The following is a 20,312-nucleotide window of genomic DNA, read 5'->3' as shown; positions in this document are numbered from 1 at the left end:
TGAAGACACTTACAGACTGATGCTACCAATGGTATGATGTCTACATGGGGATCCAACGTCTTATCTCAGATTACAGTATCGTAGATCTACGAGGACGTCACGTAGGTAGGGAAAATTCGTAGTGGTCTCCAAGCTTGGAAGCTGCTGCTCAAACCCCTTCGCGGCTGATTGGAATGAAGCCCCCAAGTGCGGCTTCTTCCGCACATCACGTGCAGATAACGATCTTATCATGCTCGGTCCACTTTTATGTCCGAATGGCAAAAGCAGTCTTTCTTCCTCTCAAATTGTGCCGACAGCTTAGTATTAAAGCTGCAAACTTGACAATGTGAGGAGTTTCCTCGCGCCTCTGCTGTCACTTACAGTCCGATTTGGTCGTTCCTGTTTTGTAAGGTTGAATGTCTTCTTGGCAACGTTATTGTTTTATTTTCTTTGAATAAGATGAAACGATGCTTTCACCTGGATGGATTAACTAAAACCTCGAGCTTTACGATTTCGGGTCACTGTGTGGACAGGCAGAAGGGTGTTGAGTTTGGTTCGCACAATGACTGGTCTTTCAAAATAGCTCCCTTGTGAATTCTTGATGTATTTTAATCTTGAACTTTCTCTTCTGCGTAGCATGACTTCCAATCGATTCCGATTGTTTGCCTGAACTGTGTAGGTGGGTGCCTTGAAGAAGTAATAAACATTATTGTATGTCTTGTATTCTATCGTGTCGTTTGGATATTCGTTTACTATTCTTCGCTGATCATTCATCTACCTATTCATCCACGCTTTAATTGCCGATTCATCAAACAAAAGCAAAAGCTAACAACTCAGCAAAAGCTCAGCCCCCTATAGGGAGCTTACGAAAGATCCGAGGAGACTCTTACCAGCCTCAAGTGTAACGATGCAAGGATTTTTACAAGTAGAAAACGGGACTCGAACCCGTGACCCGTGGGAGCGAGGCAATTCAGAACGAGCTAACATTCCCCGCCACACCACGGGCCTTGGTGACGATAATAAACAAATTTGTATCCTATAGAGGGTATTGGGGTGGCCGTTCCAGCGGACTCTCGCTCATGGCTCATAGCTCATAGGGAAGTCTGACTACGGTACCTTAGGCATAGTTCCATACCTCCTTGATAATCCACTATGTGCGATGGTTACTCACAGTCCGACGAGGTAAACCGTACGGGATGTTAAAGAAAGCATTGGGATCACATACCACTTCGCCATTGGCAACAGTACTCGCCACACTTACTACCTCAATATTACCAGGCTGGATCTAAACTATTCGTCAGTTTCCCAATATGGACATAATTGATAACAAAACAGAAAAGGAAAGAAAGGGACAGCATGGTATCGACTTACGAACTTAACACCGTCTTTGGTCTCCCACCACACATCCCTATCATCACCAATCGTCTTGGCCTTTGTATTCTCAGGCCACGGGCTCACGCCAACCATGTGCGCCTCAACAAACCGCTGAATGTTCCTCTGCGCCTTATCCCTGCCGTCGTCGCCCTCGTAGGCGTCGGCGCCGAGCTGCTGGTAGTCGCGGGGATCCTCCCACGGTTTCCGCGGCAGCTTCTCGACGGCCGAGTTGAGGGGCGCCAGCACGGTGGTGTTGCGCCCTTGGTCGTCGAGGCGGCGCGAGGCGGATTCGATGTCGCGCGTGAAGCCGGCGAAGACGTTGATACTCCGGTCACGGCCCATTACGTCGGAGAGCCTCACGCCGCCTCCTCCTCCTCCGTCTTGGCCCGGGCCGGAAGAGGAGGGGGGGTCTGAGGGCAGCGGTGGTGGCATGGCTGGACCGGGGGCGGGGTCTACGGATTCTACGATGGGTTTCTGGCGGAAGAAGCGGGGTGCGTATCCGTTGAGGCCGGAGCGTTCGACGGGGAGGGATCTGAGCTGGGCCGTCACTACGGTGCAGGTCAAGAGAAGTATTATGGCGGTGGGCCGTCTCATTATGCTTCTTGTTCTTTGGGAATGGGGAATTTGTGTATCGAATTAAGATTCCCGTCGTCGCAGTTCAGGAATGCAGCAATGCAGTTGCACTTGCCTTGGAAAGTACTACACTGATGGCGCGCGTCACTTTCACGTCGGATGCGGCTTCGCGGCCTTGGATTTTCCCCACGGGACCAGATTTTTGGAAATCTAAGGGCGACGATTGGCTGCATGATAGGATGACATCACCCGTGCTCCGATGCTGCGCAGGGCGGTGCTCTCCGCCAGCAGGAACATCTGCGACTCGTTTGTGGTAAGGTACCTTGCTCGCTGTAAGGCACACCAAACCAGCAGCAAAAGCGCAACCGCCTCACACCACGTGATGCTCGATCAACGAGGCAAGTCGCAAAACGCTTACTTTCCGAAGATGCCTTCACGATGCGGAAGCGAGTTCTATCTTTCGTTCCTGCGTTGCCGACGGATGAGCGCACTCGCCGAGATACACCGAAGACGGCAGCCCAATAACCCCAGGTATTCTCTACTATTTTGTCTCACAGAAGGGAGCGATTGCGGAGACGGGCAGCCGTTCCCCACACTTTTCTCAATCCGCGGGTTTCCTTCTGCCACAGGTGAGTTGAGGTGAGGATGCGCGAAACGGCAGTCGGGGCAGTCGGGAATTATTGCTGCATTTGAACGAGAATGACTGGCTGGGAGAAGCCTATGCCTCAGCAATCAGCGACAAAAAACGATGCAATGCCACCACTACCAATTGTATCAATAGTTTGTTTTTTATTATCCTCAGGAATCAATAAAGCTTCTCATGAATCATGAGAGGCTGAATTGGAAACCAAGTCGATGGGATAGGTGGCAAGTTTCTGTATGGGGGGGTTTTACGGTCAACGAAGCTTGAGCACCTGACACATCTAGGCTTTTGCTCCGTCCTGCCGCTTTCCCCCAAGAATGCCCCCTTTCACATGCGAAAAAAAAAAGATGTACGGCCTGGGTTCCCCAGACCAGCCCAGTCAGCCCAGTACCAGCCCCCAAGCACGACTCCAAGAAAGAAGTCCTTGGAGCCGGAAATGGCCCGTGAGAGGAAGGGGATTTGTACTGTACTACTGTGTATTCGACTATCTTCGTACGAGTGCGGAGGAACAAGCTGGACTGGAATGCAGGCCGAAAGTGGTCGCCCAGCAGCGGCAAGGGAAAAGAGGGGACGGCAATGCGAGTAGATCCTCGGTCAGGTGCTAAAAGTTCCGGACCGGTCAATCATCTGACCTGCACCTCTTGTGTGGGGGATTAGGTGGGAGGGGGCCTAGTGAGACAACGGTATCTACAGTCCTACACAGTACGTGGTGGCTATGCCTCTCTTGCACGTAGCTACACTCGTGAAGATTCGACGGCGCCTTGAGAATTGCGCTCGACCAGCCGCAGCCTCAATGCAGCCGCACAGTCTTGAGGGGCAGAAGGGGCTGGAGAAGGGTTTTGGAACGTGTCCCATGGCATGGGGCATCGCAGGCGGCGGGTTTATGCCCGTGAAAGATGTCGATTACCCGTTCACCTTGTTGACACGAGGCATGTGGTACGCACCCAAGGTTGTGGGGAGAGCGGGAAGGCGACGGGACGCCAATTGCTGGTTAGAGATTCGACGGCAGACGTTTAGGTTTGGTAGCCTCTCAGACGGGAAGACAGGCGGTTCGAGGTTCAGTCAGCTGCATGAGCTCGAGCACGAGGGTAAGCCCGTGACCTTGGATGCACCTTGGGTGGAAGTGGTAAATGAGTGGCCTTCACATGTCAGAGGCGAACGATGGACGGCTCGAAAAGTCCTGAAACTGTCACAAAATTCTTCATGGCCTTTTCTGCGGCAGCTTACTCCAACAATTTGACTCGTGAAAGTGTACTTACCTACACAGTTGGAGCTAAGGCTGGCGCAGGCGTGGCAGGTGAACCGGTCTGCCATCCCTTCTCGAGAGAGCCTCAATTGCATCTTTTGAGGTTTTTGGGTCAAACGTCTTCAACATGTCTAGGTACTGTGTAATGCCCTCTCTTCCGTTGGTCAGTTCGGTAAACGGAGCGCAGAGGTACCTCAGTAATAGACGGGGAACCTTTAGTAGCCAGACGGGGAATTCGAGACTTTTAGAACATCCCCCACAGTTTCCCCCAGTTTTGCAGGTCGCGGTCCACCACCGAGGAAAGCGAACGCGGGCCCAGTCTCGGCCAGAATTACTGCGAGAAGCCAACGAGTGTCTGGGGTCTCTTCATGCTAGAGGAGCAGTTCAGTTGCAATGCCCTCCGCAGACCGGACGCAATTGCCTGTTCGTAGTTGATAGACACAACATGGAGGAAACTTTTCTCACGATGCGCAATTGGGGAAATAAACTGCACATGGAAGACAAGACTCAATTGAGATTCCATCTCTCTCGTCGCTCTCGGCTTCCCCACACCTGTACCTAAGAAAAAAAAGGTGTCCCATTGTTCCTCGGACCACTGCCACCACTTGACCAAAAGGCTCATTCTTACTGGTACGTTCATCTGCCTCCCCCCGTTTAGTGACGCCAATTCTCCTCCCCCAGGGCCCCAGACCGTCCCTTTCCCCGACCCCCAACTCTGAGTCTCTGACCCAAACTCGGCCCAAAACTGACTAGCACCGCGGGCAAGCCCAGTCGTGGACTCGTGTGCCATGGAAGTCCCCAGTGCGAAGTTGCCCCCCCTGGTTTCTGCTTTTCCCACCGGCGCTTCGACCTCGGCTCACGAATCGCCGTGTCAGCGACCTTTCTGCCACTCCCTCCCATCTGCGCGCACCACCTCACGCAACCAGAACAAGTCGTCTCCGTAAGGCATGTACCACTGTCCCACTGCACCGTACCATACGGTACGAAGTATACCCCCCCCCCCCCCCCCCCCCCCCCCCCCCCCCACCCCCCCCCCCCCCCCCCCCCCCCCCGCCCCCCCCCCCCCCCCCCCCCCCCCACCGCCCCCCCCCCCCCCCCCCTCCCTTTCCCCCCCCCCCCCCCCAGGTCCCTTGCGGAGCGGATACCACTACCACCTGCACCTGCCTTCGGCCCCAGACCCGCGTCGTCCTTGTGCCTTTGTCCCCATCTTCCCTCGGCGTAGCAACAAGACGAAAGGCACCGCTCCTCTTCTCGTTTTCTTCTTAAACCTCTCCATCCAAACTCTCTTCCTCCCCCACCATCTTTCCTCTTCCCCATCTTCTTTGTTTGTTCTCCATCCTGTCCTCTGGAGCGCATCAATACCATCACATCAATCAAAATGGCACCCAGAGTTATCGTCGTTGGCGGTGGTCGTAAGTTACCTCAACCCCTTCTTCCTGCTCCCACCTCCGCCTCTCAGTCTTACCACTCTCTCTGCCGCGGCCAATCTCGGCCTCGTCTTACCCACTCACATGCTAATCCGTGCCAGTGTCTGGCTTGAGTGCCGCGCATACCATCTACCTCGCGGGAGGCAACGTTGTCGTTCTCGACAAGCAGGGTAAGTCTAATAAACCCATTACTATTACGCTGCTTGTGATTGTCGCAAAGCTTACGCTCCTACTACGTAGGCTTCTTCGGAGGCAACTCCACAAAGGCCACCTCTGGCATCAACGGTGCCTTGACGCGGACACAGGTCGACACAGGAATTGCCGACAGCGTCAAGCAGTTCTATGATGATACCCTCAAGTCTGCTCGTGACAAGGCCCGCCCCGACCTCATCAAGGTCCTTACCTACAAGTCCGCTGCTGCCGTCGAATGGCTCCAGGATGTCTTCAACCTGGACCTTACTCTCGTTTCGCGGTTAGGGTAAGTCAATCGCAGAGGCCCAATATCAAAATTTCCTCAGGTCCTAACCTATCCTACAGAGGTCACTCCCAGCCCCGTACCCACCGTGGTCACGATGCCAAGTTCCCTGGTATGGCCATCACATATGCCCTCATGCAGAGACTCGAGGAGCTCGCCGAGACCGAGCCCGAGCGTGTCGAGATCATCAAGAAGGCCCGCGTTACCGGCCTGAACAAGGACGGCAACACCATCACTGGTGTTTCATACGAGTTCAACGGCGAGGAGCAAAAGGTTGATGGACCCGTCATTCTTGCCACCGGTGGTTACGCTGCCGACTTTGGCGAGACCTCCCTTCTCAAGAAGCACCGTCCCGATACCTTCGGCCTCGCCACCACCAACGGCACCCACGCCACTGGTGACGGTCAGAAGATGGTCATGGCCATCGGCGGTAACGGTATTGACATGGACAAGGTCCAGGTCCACCCTACCGGTCTGGTTGACCCCAAGGACCCCGGCTCCAAGTGGAAGTTCTTGGCTGCTGAGGCCCTTCGTGGTGAGGGTGGTCTCCTTCTCAACGCCGACGGTGACCGTTTCTGCGACGAGCTTGGTCACCGTGACTATGTCTCCGGCATGATGTGGAAGGAGAAGGACAAGAACAAGTTCCCCATCAGACTCATTCTCAACTCCAAGGCCTCCAAGGTCCTTGACTTCCACACTCGCCACTACTCTGGCCGTGGTCTGATGAAGAAGATGACCGGTGCCGAGCTGGCCAAAGAGATTGGCTGCTCCCCCGACCACCTCCAGAAGACCTTCACCACCTACAACGCCATTGCCGACGGCAAGCAGAAGGACCCTTGGGGCAAGAAGTTCTTCCACAACCTGCCCGTCGACATCAACGATGACTTCCACGTCGCGCTGATGGAGCCTGTTCTTCACTTCACCATGGGTGGTATCGAGATCAACGACAAGGCCCAGGTCTTGAACAGCGAGCAGAAGCCCTTCGACGGTCTGTTCGCCTGCGGTGAGCTTGCTGGTGGTGTTCACGGTGCCAACCGTCTCGGTGGTTCTTCCCTACTTGGCTGTGTCGTCTACGGCCGTGTTGCCGGTGACACCGCTAGCAACTACCTCTTCCAGCAGGCCCTTAACGGCGTAGGAGGTGCCACCTCCCGTCTCGGCCAGATCTCACTGCACCTGGACCCCGCCCAGCCTGGTCGCGTCACGATCGACTGGAACAACGGTGGTGGCTCTGGCGGCCAGGGTATCCCTGCCCAGCAGACCACATCTGCCGCCGGCCCCACGCCCGAGAAGGCGGACGGCCAGAAGGCTTCCAAGCCCAACAACCCCAAGGAGTTCTCCGTTCCCGAGAAGGAGTTCTCCATGGAGGAGGTTGCGAAGCACAACACCAAGGAGGACCTGTGGGTCGTCGTCAAGGGTGTTGTGATGGATCTCTCAAACTGGCTCGAGGAGCACCCCGGTGGACCCCAGGCTATCATGAACTTCATGGGCCGCGACGCCACCGAGGAGTTTGAGATGCTGCACGACGACGAGGTTATCCCCAAGTACGCACCACAGCAGGTGATTGGCCGCGTCAAGGGCCAGACGCCGAGTTTGGAGCTGTAAATTTTGAGACGATCATCTACGACGAGCGCACGACGGAATCTTGGCTTTGGGTAAAACAGTGATAACCGGAGTAACGGGTGCGCATTGGCGCGCTTTTTTGAATTTGGGCATTTTTCTCACATCTAGGGAATGTATTCATAGATACATGTTGTAGTCTCTTGGATTCAATGGAACTCCAAACTCTCTGTTCACTTGATTGTCTTTTCTCCATGTGACATATATGACCATAATTGACTTGACGCCGTCTGGGCGGCTGTGTATGTTCCGAATGACTTCCGCTGTAGTGCCGGTAATCAGTTCAAAGCCGTCCATACATGTCCACACAAGACGAAGGGCTGCAAAGGTGCCATTGATTGTTGCAAGTTTCGAAGTAGCCAGTGGGAATGCTCTTTTCATAGTCCGCCTATTATTGTTTCTCTCCTCTTCGCATGGCATCGAATCGAGAACATACCGCAGCTATTGTCTACGTTTCCTGAAATTCTCCACATGCCACATCGCTTTCTACCCATATCTAGGGCTGAAAATTCCTCCTCCTCCCTCCGTCCTCTGAAAGCAACGACTGAACGCTGGACGGGGCTTAGAAGGAGGTTGCAACTTCCAGCTTGACTCGCCGGGATCATTACACTAACAAGCCTCGGGGTAAAGTCATCGGGTGCGGGTTTACTTCACGTGCTACGTGGAACTCGTGTCTCATTATAGCATCCAACATGATTATCGCCAGTTAACTACTATAAGATGAACAAACCCCTACCCCAGAGCCCCCTTCAAGACTACTTTGGAACCAGACCGCCCCCATCACTCTCAAGATGCTTCTTCTTTCTCCTCAGTCTCCTTGAGCGGCTTTCTCGCGTGAATGATGTACCTGTCAAGTTTCTATTAGCACTTCAAAGAAAAGCCAAGAAGTCGGACTTGGAGAGTGGACTTACACGGGAATGTATCCATGCACGTTCTTGTTCTTCAACTCATTCCTCACCCCAATCAAAAACACATTCACCTCCTCCTTTGTCCACTCGAGCGCCCGCGTAAACGGCGCCATGCTCCACGCCTCGAGCCCCTCGAGCATATTCTCGAGCGTCCAGATACCCAGCTCGCGGTAGTGCGGGTCCTTGGGCCACGCGTTGAGCGGCCACTTGTACTTTGTGACGACGACGTCCTCGAAGCCGACTTCTTCGAGGAGGGGCTTGAGACTGGGGCAGTCGACAAAGGGGCGGCCAAAGATGTTGCAGGCCTCCTCGAGACGGTTGACCCATTCGATGAGGGGGCTGTCGGGCTTGAGGGTGCCGTCGTCGCATTCGGGGCGCATGTGGCCTTCTTGGAGCTCGAGGTAGCCGCCTGGTTCGAGGAAGCTGTCGGGGCGGGGTATTTTGATTAGTTTTTCGTGGTCGGGGGGTTAACTAAGGGGGAACTATGAGATGCTGCTTTACTCGTATGATTGTTTGAAGAATCTTTTCCAGTCGGAGATGCTCGAGGTCATTGCGCGGGTGTGGATGTAGTCGAATTTGGTGTGGTATGTCCAGGGTTCCTCGAGGTCATCAACCTCGAACTTGACGTTGGGCGGGACGCTATAAGAGAGAACATGAGTACAACTGACTACCGCCTATTTGAGAAGAAAAGTAAAGACAGTTCCTACAATTGAGTTTGTGCAGGAGACAGATCGATACCAACAACCTAAACAAAGCAGCAAATCAGCAAACCTCACGGACGTTCTTACAGCCAGAGACTGAGTCAAAGTAGCAAGAGCGGAAATGTACCTCGGCGTCGGGATGTTCGTCACCGAATTCGACGCACCAGAGTCCGGTGCCAGTGCCCACGTCAAGCACGCGGCCTACCTTGGCCTCGGGCTGGGCGATGGGTGCGAGGCCGAGCCTATAGTCGAGGGTCAGGAGGAAGACGTTGTGCTGCAGATCTGTGATTCATTAGTTACCCATGTCAGGAGTACGTTGAGATGTATTTCCTATCACGACTTACCCAGCCTGTCGGCTTCCTTCTCATCGTTCGGGTAGCTGTATTCTATGCCGCGTTAGCGGACGAAGTCAACGCAAGGAAGTGACCTCCGGGTCATGCGGTGGATCAGATACTCACGACCGTCTTTGTATCGGTGGTATGTTCTGCCGTTCTCGATGCGGTGGTTGAGGATTGAGCTTGCCAAGCTAGTGCTTGAAGATGCAACGCTCTGAGAAGCCGATGATTCAGTATAAGACATTCAGAATCTATGGCGTTGTCGCGTTACGCGGGGATACTTACAGTAGCCCGGTCCGATGAGCTGTCATCAGCGCTCTAGAATAACACATTATCAGGATATTTGCGGTTTCATGAGAGGTGAGTGACGAAAGCAGAGCGGAAATAAGAACCCGGCTATATGCGATCAACTCACAAAATCATCAGCGATAATGACAGGGCCATTGTTGGCAGCAGGTTGCTGCTCTTGATCGGTAGTAGACATGGCTGCGACTGGTTGAATACAAAATTGGCGAATATCTCTCTCTCAACTCTTTGAATGAGTCCGATGGGGGGAAAACAACGTCAAAGGACGAAGGGGCTGACGAACCCGAGAGAGTGGCAGCGGTCCCCGTTTATCACCCCTCCTCGTCTTCCCCTCCTCTGTCTCTTTCAGACGAAAAAACGAAAGATGATAAGTTGTTTGCCCCTCTCTTCCTCGGTTGGGAGACAATTATGCACGTTGGTGGCAAGGTGCTGCTGGTGGAGAATGTTTGTGCTTCCAACCGCATGGGTCTGCGAGCGCATTAGGAAACCAGAACGCAGCCCATCTCCGAGGTACGCGTGGTAAAGTAGCAGTTGTAGACATCCTCAACCGGGATAGTCGATGATTGGCTCCTTCTGTGAAATGGGTCAAGGGAACCTACTTATCACTGGCGTGGGCTTGCATTCGAATAGACAGGCGTACTGAAAATTTTGCTCGATGTTCATGCTATTTGGGAGTTACTTTCGCCTGTGGAAGTGCTCCAGAGACATTGAATCTCTACTAGAACCGAAAATCGATCAATCAAAGCTCGCTCAACCTTTTTCTACAAAAAAAAAAACAAAAAAAAAAAACAGAGACGTACACAGGGGGAACACCGTACAAGTGCCAAAGCCGGAAATCCATTGACAACAAGAAGAAGAGGCCGACTGTCGCAAGAAGTCATACACGCCATGTCTCGAAGTCCATCCTTACAGCTTTCATTTTCCCTAGACAGTTTAAATCGAAACATTGGCCTTCAACATACCCCTTTGTCGTTGACTAATCTGTAGTCTCGCAACTTGTCACCGACAACAACGGTCATATCTAGAAGTTAATATAGTCGTTAGGCGTGATTCGGACCCTTCATGACCAATATCACCATAGTTACAAAGCTGGTATCAAAGTCTCTAGCATATATAATGCGCAAGCCATTTCATTCCTGTCACTGGATCGAAGACAAGATATCACCCACTACCAACCTTAACCTTCAATATCTCACTACACCCAACACACAGCTTCAAAAGAACTCAGACTAAAACGAAAAGCGCCGAGAGAACCCCAACAACTACACCACCTCCGCCCATCAGGAATGTGCAACATCCAACAATTCATCTGCAACCTATGCGACCGCCCCAAAGTAGTCTCCCTCACCTACTGCAAACCAGTCCTTGATGCCGGCCACATCCCCTATTCGCACGTCCTCATCGAGATGAAAGACACCTTCGTCTGGACGCCCTTTCAAGGCTGCGAAGGGCTCACAATCGACGCGGTGGCGGCCCGCTGGACGAAGTGCGGCTCGTTCGACTTTACGGATGACGAGGCTGAGATGGATGAACAGTTTGATGCTGATGATGAGATGAGCGACTAACATGTCGAATCATGACCGACGGCGGTTGGATGGTAGTCCCCGGATTTGGGGAGAGACAGAGAGAGAGAGATGACGGCGAGTGATGGCTACAACACGTATGTGGGTTTCGAGTGCTAGGCTCTAGAAAATATGGAGGCAACTAGATAAACGTTGGCTGGGCTTTAGAACAATGACAAACAAGGTGGTACTCCTTTCTTTTCTCACTGGGTTCTAAAGTTCACATCAGTTCTTTAACTCAAGGATCAAATCTGCCATTGATATTGTGCGTAATCGGCTTGCTATTCTAGTGGTATCATCTTATTCTGTAACAACCCGCAACGAAAAGGGACGGCAGAAAGGTATTAGGGACTAATGACAGAAAAGGGGGGTTTAGATCCGGCCAGGGATCTGAAAATCGGAGACGTTTGTATCTCGAAGAATTAGAGACCGGAAAAAAAGGTGGCGCTTTTTTAGTCGTAATGATGCTGGATGCTGCAGTCATTCAAAACATACGCAGAGAATCCGAATTTCAAATCGGGAGGTTCAAATGTCGTCCATCAATCTTTAACGGCGGACGGGAGGGGTTCGGGCACCCGTCAAAGGAGGACCTTGGGAGTTCTCCATGTTGCCAGTCAGTTCAGCAACACGCGCTTTAATACGCGCTACGCGGGATTCGATCGCTATACATGGTCAGATCTTGGGCGCCAAAGGTTTCTAGTTTCATGGTAAGGCTTACTCTCTTCCCCACTTGTGTCGTCGCCATCGTCGGTAGTCTTGCTGTATCCGCCCCGGCTCTGTTCTTCGCTCTGGCGTTGAGCTGCGCGATCCGCAGCGTTCTTGCGGATCTGAGCCCATCGGTCGACTGCGGGCGGCGATCTAGGGCCATCCTCGGGAGACACCGGAGCGGACGAGTTGTCCGCAGGAGGTTCGGGGGTCTTCGCACGTCTTGCGATAGGGGGCGGAACAGCATCCTCGGAGTCGTCGTCGGGGACGAATGCGGGCTGCTCTTGCAGAGGGCCCTGGTCAAACCGCGAGAATTCGTGCCGAGCCTCGTTGGCATCGTCGGTATCGACGCGAGAAAGGGATTCATCAACGGACGGCTCGTACTGCGGCTCGTGAGCTTGGGTCTCAACTGGGGCGGGTTGAGGAGTCTCCATTGGTGTGATGTAAGCCTCTGCAGGTGTTGGTGTGGGGAGATTGGACTCTGAAGCAGCGGGTTGGGGGACAGGAGAAGGAGCAAGCTTTGGCGGCTCGGGAGTTGCTGTCTCGCGCTGGAGCATACCGTTCAAATCTGCGGCGGCATTCTCAGGCAGTTTCGAGTTCCGGTTCTTGTTACGGCCAAAAAGCTTGCGAAGTCCACCTCCACCGGTCTTCTCCTTGTGGAGCTTCTTGGACTTTTTGTCCTTCGGGCTGGTGTCCGGTTCAGGGGTGAACATGTTCTCCCGTGCCTGGTCATATGAGTCCTTCGGCGGGGGCATCGGAGAACTGCGGCCCTCCTCGAGTCGGTCGGTCGGGTGCAGACCACTCGGGGCCTCTGATTCCTTCTCGGATGGAATGCGAGGTTCGTCGTCTTGCGCGCCGGGGGGAAGCGGGGATGGCGAACGAGGGAAACCTGGTGAGCTCTGGGTCAATGGCGAGGGCTGTGGTTGCAGCGAGGGCGACTTGGCCGGGACTTCCGGGCGAAGCTCCGCTCCGTTGGTGTTGCCGTTTGAGTATTCGTTATGGCCTTGACTGTCCTTCCTTTGCATGGTGGAAACACCGATACCGCGCCCAGCAGTGTTGTTCGCCAGGTAGGCCTCCCGAATCGCTTCCTTATCGTACTTGTTTGCCCATTTCATCGCTGGAGACGCCTGACGCATGATTTCTGGCTGGAGGGTGAATACACTGGTGGTCTTCTCTCTCGCCGACTCATCATTCCGGCCTCGGCGAGCCTGCAAAATTTGCTGTTGCTTCTCCTGCTGCTGACGGGCCTGAAGCTGTTGAGCAGCAGCTTGAATCCGAGCCTGTTGATCGGGACCGATGCTTGATTTACTGACATTGGGATCTGTCTTTTTATTGCCCTTCTCAAGAGTATGCTTGCCGGTTGATTTACGGCGGTTGACGCCCTTATTGCGCCTTGTCCAGCTGAAGAATCCCTTCTTTTCGGCAATGTAGGCTCCCTCCTGAGGCTCGGGGGCGGCACCAGCAACCATCTCCTCCATGACGAGCCATCGACCACGTTTAATGGTCGTCTCAATCACGGCGCAGCGGCCAAACGCAGATTTTCTCTCGGGAGTCTCTTCGGGTGCAAGACTGCTCATCCAAACCCACCAGAAGCTCTCGTCGAGGTCAAAGCGGGCAATGCTTGCTAGCTCGCCAGGCTCGAGACGATCCGACTCCAGGCGTGGGTTGTGAGATTGGGAGCTCCGTTGGCGTTGAGCTGTCTCGATGGGCGGCAACTGCTTATCGGGCGGCAGTAGCATGTTCGGGTTATTTGGGTTGTCATCCACAAAGCCAGACGAGAGGAAATCGGCCCAGGAAGGTGTAGTCGGCCGTCCCAAGCCCATGTTGCCAGCCGCAGGTGTGGTTCTCAAGCCCTGGGGTTTGCGAGCCGCAGCTGCCGCTTCTTGGTCATCGTCGTCGTCGTTGTCCTCGAGAGCGCTGGTGAAGCCAATGTCTTCGAAGCGTGACCAGGATGCGTCGCGCAAACTCGTCGAGTGTTTTGAGCTGGAAACTTGAGACTGATTGGCGGAGGAGATCGATTTCAAGACGCGACGGCATTCTTCCGTCAGTGCCTTTACAGGATCCTCGTACTCGGAAAACTCGCGCAGAGCTTGGTCCTCATCACGGTACTGGAAGTGATTGGCTCGACGGAGTAGCGCAAAGGGGCCCGGCGAAACGGTGTCCACGATCATAACGACCCTGTATGTAGAGGACTGCATCAATGATGGCTTCTGGGGAGGATACTCGGTTTCCTGAAGCAATTTTTGAAGAGACATTGGCAGCAGCGAGATGGAGCCCTGCGTCTGCTTCTGCGGGGCCAAAGATCGCAGGTAGGCGAAGAACAGATGGCTCGTAGCATCAGCGGCGCTGAAAAATGTTAGTGTTGCTCGACCCTCGTGGTAATTTTACTCACCTTGCCCATGCCTTGTAACCACCTTCGAAGCCACTGCCCGTGTCCTTGTGTTCGAACGCCCACCAGGCAGCCGTCCGAGACAATTTCCGTCCGCCCAATCCGTTCATCTTGCTGTGGGCGGCAATTGCAGACATCAAGTCGAAGAAATCGAAAATGATACACGAACGAGCTCCATTATCCACACTCAGAGGGATGAATGTTTTGAACGAGTCCCTCGCCATATTTGAGTCTAATGCGCGGGTCAGCCCATGGTGCCCATGAAATACTCATGTGAAGTGCCGAGTCCGTTTGTGCAACATACCTTGCTCGCCGACTTTGAACAGCTCGTACGCATCCCAGCCTACAACACCGCCTGCAAGGCGACTCCAGCACCATTTAACTACGCCAGCAATGACCTAGTGACATGTAAGTATATCAGTGGTAAATCTGTGTTCAAGATTCACAAACCATTGGCTCAGTCATGCGAAGCTCTTGCGACAAGAATTCGCCGCGCAAAGGTTGGCTTCCATCGAAAAAGTGGCGGATGAAGGTCCGGACCGCACTAGGGTCCGAAGTAGGTCTAAACGGCAGCAGCAAAAAGGGGTGGTCGAGGGCTAGGTTGTGACATGTCAGTACACCGTTGGCGCAATTGGCCGAAGTTCAGAGAAAGGCGACGCCGGGAGCTCAGAGGCAGATGCAAACGACATACCTCTTGCTTTCAGCTCGTCAGTGCAACGCCTGATCAAGTCCTGGATCTCTTCGGGCTCGACCGTCTTCCTCGTGAAAGCGTCGTCCCATTTTGGCTTCGCGGGCAGCTGATCGGCATTGTCAAAGTTGGCGCCCTTTTTTGCCTTTTTGGAGCCGTCCTTGCTCTTCAATCGGGAGAAGAGGCTAGGCATCTTGTCGGTGGACTCTCGCCTCAATCAAGGCGATTGGTGTTTGGAGCGGGGAAAGGCGCGATGCATTCGAGGTTGCGACGGTTGGATGAATGGGCAGGCGCGCCTTCTTTGACGAGGGGCAGGTTACAAGTCGTGTAATCGGAAGTGAGACAGGGAAAGTCAAGAAATCGATGTTGGGTGGACTCGGTCGGTTAAGGAATTGGCCGGGGGGGTAAGGTAGGTAGTCGCGAGAGGGCCGCGATAGGGGGCGGGAAGTGTGAGTGTGTCGTCGAAAGAGAGAGGTGCGCGCGCGTTTGCTCTTGGTCCAATGTCAATAATACGTCGTTGGAACGGTCCACCACGCGAAGAGATTCCACTAGGAAATTGCGATAGCGGGGGAAACCAACTGCTGAGGGCGAGGGTATCGGGAAACAAAGACGGCGGGGTTCAACGAAACGAAGGGAAATCTCCAGCAAGGGAAAGAATGGTGTTAGGAGAAAAGAAGGGATGGACGGGAAAGGAGAATAAGTGATGATGTTGCAGCTTTGCTTTGGGCACGAGGGAAACCGAAAAGAGAAGAGGCAGCAGCTCTGGTGAGTGTGACCTGTGTGTCTCCCGGCCGGCACTCAGGTTAAAGGCAGGTCCCGTTCTCACCTTACTTCTTTCTCTTTGGCTTTTTCCTAGAATTCAGGGGCGAATGAACAATCGGCGGGCTATTAATTGGAGAAGGAGAGAAATGGTATTATTTGGGGGGTCCCCTGGAGCCTTGGCCTGTCTGCCGGTGCTTGTCTTTTGGATGATTTTTTTTTTTTTTTTACACCACACTCTACAAGTGCCCTATTCTTGCCTTGCTTTCTTTTTTTTTCTGCTCTTCTGTTTTTGATCTGTAGCCCCCAGACCCCCTGTCTTGTTATTTCAAGGTGGGCACAAGTACCTTTTGTGTGACGATCACCGCAGGCGGGTACCTGACTACGACCCTGAAGTGGCAACCCAAAGGGGGATAGCTCTTCATGCAGCGCGTTAGGGGTGTAGCTCTTCCTCAGTCCGTGGGACTCTGTGCAGGCTCTATGGCTCCCAAGAGTCCTTGATGGCTTTTGGCGGCGTCTGGTAGGTTCGCAAGGTCGCTGGCCCGTTGTTTGAGTCTCGATTTGTCGACCGTGGGCGGTCTTTTGGGTGATGCTAGCGGCACCTCAGAATCAGGCACGCCGCCCGCCGTACCGCTGCAACACAGCTTTCCCTCTTCCCCTGCCTTACCGATGGGACTAGGTTGGGAGAGTGGGAGAGGCGGGAGGGGCACGACAGGCCCTGAAATGAAATTAAATCGCTGGAACGAGGATCCTGGTCCTAGCGCCAATGGACACAGTCGGCGCCAATGAGACAGACCAACAAGATGTTAGCAGCAGAATCGAGTCTCTACGTAGTAAAGCCTACGGAGACAGTCAACGCCGTCGACCTTTCTCTCGCCGGGCTCGCCTCAGGCACTGTGGCCGAGGCCCTGTCAATTCGACCGAGTCCTGAATCAGTCTGTACCGTAGATGGGTGACCACGGGGCAGACGTATCACCGCGGTGGGGGAGAGGCTGTTGGTGGCTGAGGACTAAGATCTCAGGCGACGATAATAGCATCACTCGGAGCAAACGGTAGAAGCGTTGCGGCGCCCGGACAACTTTCAGAGGCACCGAGAGAACCGGCCATGATAAGTTGGGGTGGAGGAGATGGAAAGGCTTCGGCGACGAGGATAGAAGGCAAGACGATGCGCGGAAGTTGGAACACTGGACGACCAAAACCAGAGACGACGCGCAATGTGTGATACTAGGTTCAGTGCTTTTAGAGCTAATGCAGAGTATGCAATGCCTGTTGCCGCTGCTGGTGCTCAGGGTAAGAAAACCTCAGATGGCCAAAGACAATGTAGCAAATCCGGCGTCGGTATCGGCTTCTTCATCGATAGACCGGACGAAACAAGTCGAGGGAGGGAAGGGAAGCGTGCCTTGTCAAAAGTGTGCTTCTTTGGTGTCACGGAAGGCTTTTCCCGTCAAGCAGACAAAGGGTTGATCTCAATGATCCAAGTCGTCTACCTAATATGTGTAGTCGGTACCCAAGGCCTCCTTGCTCGTATACACCCTTTCTCGTGAGATATTACCGGCCATGCCTGGTTGAGTCCATGAATGAGGTGAGACAAGTTGTCTTTGCTGCTTGTTGCTTGGTCCGGGCAAGCGTGGGAACCCCGTCAGTCGTCCGCACCTTAATTGAGCCCCCCTAGCACCCATTAGCTCCGTTCGCCCTACGCACCTTTTTTGTGTCTTCCTCACTGCTTGGCTCTCAAGCAGCTTGGCAGCCAGGCTTACCAGGGTACTTAATTGATTGATTCTTAGCTTGAACTGTAGTGGTTGCTGGTGATATTGAGGCTTTCGGGATACATGCCAATGGTGTTACTTGTACAGAGCACTTCACCTTGCTGTGGAAAGAAAAGGAAAGAAGGGGAGGGAAAGATGAGATGAGATGCAAAAGACACAATTGAAAGAGCCTCGAGCAATGTTCAACACCTTCAGGTAGGTAGAGAGGTAGGTACCCTTTGATGAGGTGGTTTCTGCCATCGCTCCTCCCTTTCCCGGGGCCGCTTTACGGTTTACCTCGCTCCTTCCACATGGCGCCGCAACCCAGTGGGGGTGGGACCCTGTCTCGTTTCGGAGCGACTTCCATCTGCCTCGCCTGCTGCGGGTAGATCCTTCAGGCTTCACCTCTGCAAAGCTGTATCCGTCGAGGCAGCTAGGTACGGATACGGATACAGTTTTCATCTCTTCTCTGTCTGCCATCCATTGCTTGTCTTCGCCGACATCCCCTAGCCCAAACAAATCCACAAGCACATCTGCATCTTCTACCTCATCCCTTGATATACATCCACGATGCCAATGTACCCCGCGTGCCCGCCAGCACACTCAATCAACCGTTGAAGCGTTGGTGTCATTCGAGGCATACCTAACATAAGGCAGATTTCAGCCCGTATCCACGCCTCCTAGCATCGGTACCACCGCCACGGCTCATCTCTCCAACGGCTATGTGTCGCACTCCTCATTTCGTGTCTCACGGTACCTTGGAAAGCAACTAGGTATGACTACAGATACTTAGACGGCGAGACGCGTCTCGAACCCGCCGCTCGCTTGGTTGATGTTCCGGCGCCCGCCCGTCCGCCCCACCACAGATCCCCGGCCAGACACGATGCGGAACCATTGTGCCTCAGTTGATGGAATTCAATTGACGCAGAAGAAACAGAATCGCGACTGACATTCGAGAAAGAAATTCACAAACAAGAAACCCGCCCCGCCGCCACGCCGGCTCAAAAGCCCACGGCCGACCGCTCACAAAGGTCCGCAAGGGACGCCACACCATCCGTGGTGGTCCAGAAAAGCCCACAGCTCAGAGTAATCTATCTCCGGGCCGCCCAATCTGCTTCTCCCTTCTTTCCTCAGCTCGCCGTCAATGCCAATAATAGGTCGAGGATGATCCTACGTTTGGTCACTTGGTCGCGCATGAGTTGGCCGGTGCCAGCACATCCTCGTCGTCACCTCCTCCATACAGAACCGGGTCTTGCACACATCCACTGTGCCGAGCACCCCGCCAGAACAAGTCATTGGCTGTGACCCGTGCGCTTGATCGTCGTGTGCTGGCATCCGTCTAGGGGTGCTGTCAAAGCCTGACGAACAGCAACCTCCTCATCACTTGCATTGGGCATCGTGTGCGTCACCGATCTCTCCGACCTCAGCAAATGCTGTGCAGATGGCACTCGCTACCAAATATTCGTATTCTCTTCCCATGGCCGCATATTCGGATGTTTGGCCAAGTAGCCTCGAAATGGATACAGAGTACGGACACAGTCGCTCTTGACAGATCACTATGACACGATTGTGATAATACCACGCGGAAGCGGAAGCGGGCCAGCATGGCACGTTACGTTCATTGGCATGATGATGGGCTCCCTCAAACCACCCGTCGGCGAGTGCGGCGACGCTCGAGCCTCCAACTGCGTCCTTCCCATTCCATCCCCTTGGGGATTTGTCCTGGCCAGCCTGGTACCTGCGCATGAACACACCTTCAAGGGGCTCAAGGACCTGCTTGCCTCCTCACGTTTGCTCCGTGGGCTCTGAGTGGCCAGGTTGAGATGCGAAACTCTCCTCTGGGCCTACCTGGATGAATATTGGGTGCGTTGCCGATCGATCAACGTCAGAAATGTCTGTTCGAACCCCACCAATATGGCCAACTCAATTATCGGACGATGTCTCTAGGCTGAAGGGCATTAAAGGGAGGGACGCCGTCATTGACAAACGTTAATAACTGCGGCCACCATCCATTGAGATGGGATCCGCCAGGAGCCAAGATGGCATTTTTGAGATTCTTTTGGTGACACCATTTCTCACATGCGGTGAAAGCTGCTGACTCAAATATATCAAATACCTACTGCTTCGCAAAGTCTCCCTTTCATCTGCCGGCATACAGCTCCGGTAGCACGACGCGGCTGCGCCGACCCTAATCTTACTCCAACATCGGGAGGACCTTGAATTCCTCGCGATGACATAAGCCACTTCTATCTGAGGGGGAAAAAACATGTGACCATAGATTGCGCCGCGGCGGAACGCGGTTCAGAATGCATTGTGGTAGGGAAAATATGGTACATCTCAAACGTTTGGCCGCGAGGGCCCTATACCAGTTTCGAGAAACTGTAGCAAAAAGGTTCAGCTCGCCGTCTTACTCTGCTCAGCCGTGTACGTTGTCTCACGCCAGCTTGTGCTAATTGCGGCATTCCATTCTTCCGCCGCGCTTCCGTTCGCTTTAACTCGTATCGTCCACCTGAGCTCTGCAAGCTCTTAAGTCAGTACCGTAATCCGAGACATTACCGGGGCCGGCTTCGGGGTGGCGACAGGACCTCGAAGTGGGACCCGGCCTTCGGGCCTGGGCCGCTGATGGCGTGAGGGTGCCGCATTCCAGAGTTTGGCGCTTTGATCACCCCGGAATGTGAGATCTGCTTCACTACTTTAGCACCAAGCAGTGTCCGGTCGTTCGGTTTTTTGCGATATCGACCGCATCGCCTCGTAGTCAAGCTCGCCGTTGCCTTGCACCTACAACGGGGAGTCGCGTGTAACAGCTGCTAGACTCACAGGAGGCAGGAGACAGATACAGGCACCTCGTCTTACGGAAAACTTGACGCGGGACATGAGAAG

The 20,312-nt window shown here is 53.8% G+C and overlaps 6 protein-coding genes across 6 annotated transcripts; 3 read left to right on the top strand and 3 right to left on the bottom strand.

Annotated features, from left to right (window-relative positions):
- Nucleotides 1–1,096: 1,096 nt before the first annotated feature.
- Nucleotides 1,097–1,947, bottom strand: CTAM01_01375 (uncharacterized protein; the record flags this gene model as incomplete). The annotated part of the gene is made up of 3 exons (XM_060517417.1): nt 1,097–1,129; nt 1,205–1,264; nt 1,351–1,947. The coding sequence occupies 3 exons, from the start codon at nt 1,945–1,947 to the stop codon at nt 1,097–1,099; spliced, it is 690 nt and encodes a 229-aa protein (XP_060387878.1).
- Nucleotides 1,948–5,193: 3,246 nt separating this feature from the next.
- On the top strand, nt 5,194–7,319 carry CTAM01_01374 (flavocytochrome c; the record flags this gene model as incomplete). Its single annotated transcript, XM_060517416.1, has 4 exons — nt 5,194–5,227; nt 5,344–5,412; nt 5,483–5,720; nt 5,780–7,319. 4 exons carry the CDS (start codon nt 5,194–5,196, stop codon nt 7,317–7,319), a joined length of 1,881 nt encoding a protein of 626 aa, XP_060387877.1.
- Nucleotides 7,320–8,120: 801 nt separating this feature from the next.
- CTAM01_01373 (uncharacterized protein) lies at nt 8,121–9,762 on the bottom strand (the record flags this gene model as incomplete). Its single annotated transcript, XM_060517415.1, has 9 exons — nt 8,121–8,181; nt 8,246–8,665; nt 8,744–8,881; nt 8,950–8,987; nt 9,071–9,225; nt 9,288–9,329; nt 9,402–9,492; nt 9,564–9,596; nt 9,694–9,762. The coding sequence occupies 9 exons, from the start codon at nt 9,760–9,762 to the stop codon at nt 8,121–8,123; spliced, it is 1,047 nt and encodes a 348-aa protein (XP_060387876.1).
- A 1,108-nt stretch (nt 9,763–10,870) lies between these two features.
- CTAM01_01372 (uncharacterized protein) lies at nt 10,871–11,149 on the top strand (the record flags this gene model as incomplete). The annotated part of the gene is made up of 1 exon (XM_060517414.1): nt 10,871–11,149. The coding sequence occupies one exon, from the start codon at nt 10,871–10,873 to the stop codon at nt 11,147–11,149; it is 279 nt and encodes a 92-aa protein (XP_060387875.1).
- A 543-nt stretch (nt 11,150–11,692) lies between these two features.
- CTAM01_01371 (uncharacterized protein) lies at nt 11,693–15,121 on the bottom strand (the record flags this gene model as incomplete). Its single annotated transcript, XM_060517413.1, has 6 exons — nt 11,693–11,808; nt 11,865–14,197; nt 14,244–14,472; nt 14,545–14,638; nt 14,691–14,836; nt 14,932–15,121. The coding sequence occupies 6 exons, from the start codon at nt 15,119–15,121 to the stop codon at nt 11,693–11,695; spliced, it is 3,108 nt and encodes a 1,035-aa protein (XP_060387874.1).
- A 3,937-nt stretch (nt 15,122–19,058) lies between these two features.
- CTAM01_01370 (uncharacterized protein) lies at nt 19,059–19,241 on the top strand (the record flags this gene model as incomplete). The annotated part of the gene is made up of 1 exon (XM_060517412.1): nt 19,059–19,241. The coding sequence occupies one exon, from the start codon at nt 19,059–19,061 to the stop codon at nt 19,239–19,241; it is 183 nt and encodes a 60-aa protein (XP_060387873.1).
- Nucleotides 19,242–20,312: the final 1,071 nt, after the last annotated feature.

The sequence above is a fragment of the Colletotrichum tamarilloi genome, assembly GCF_030869305.1.
Source record: "Colletotrichum tamarilloi strain Tom-12 chromosome Unknown Scaffold_3.1, whole genome shotgun sequence".
NCBI classification, from domain to species: Eukaryota; Fungi; Ascomycota; class Sordariomycetes; order Glomerellales; family Glomerellaceae; genus Colletotrichum; species Colletotrichum tamarilloi.
Note: the sequence above shows the minus strand (reverse complement) of the source record. Positions and strands in the feature narration are given on the sequence as shown.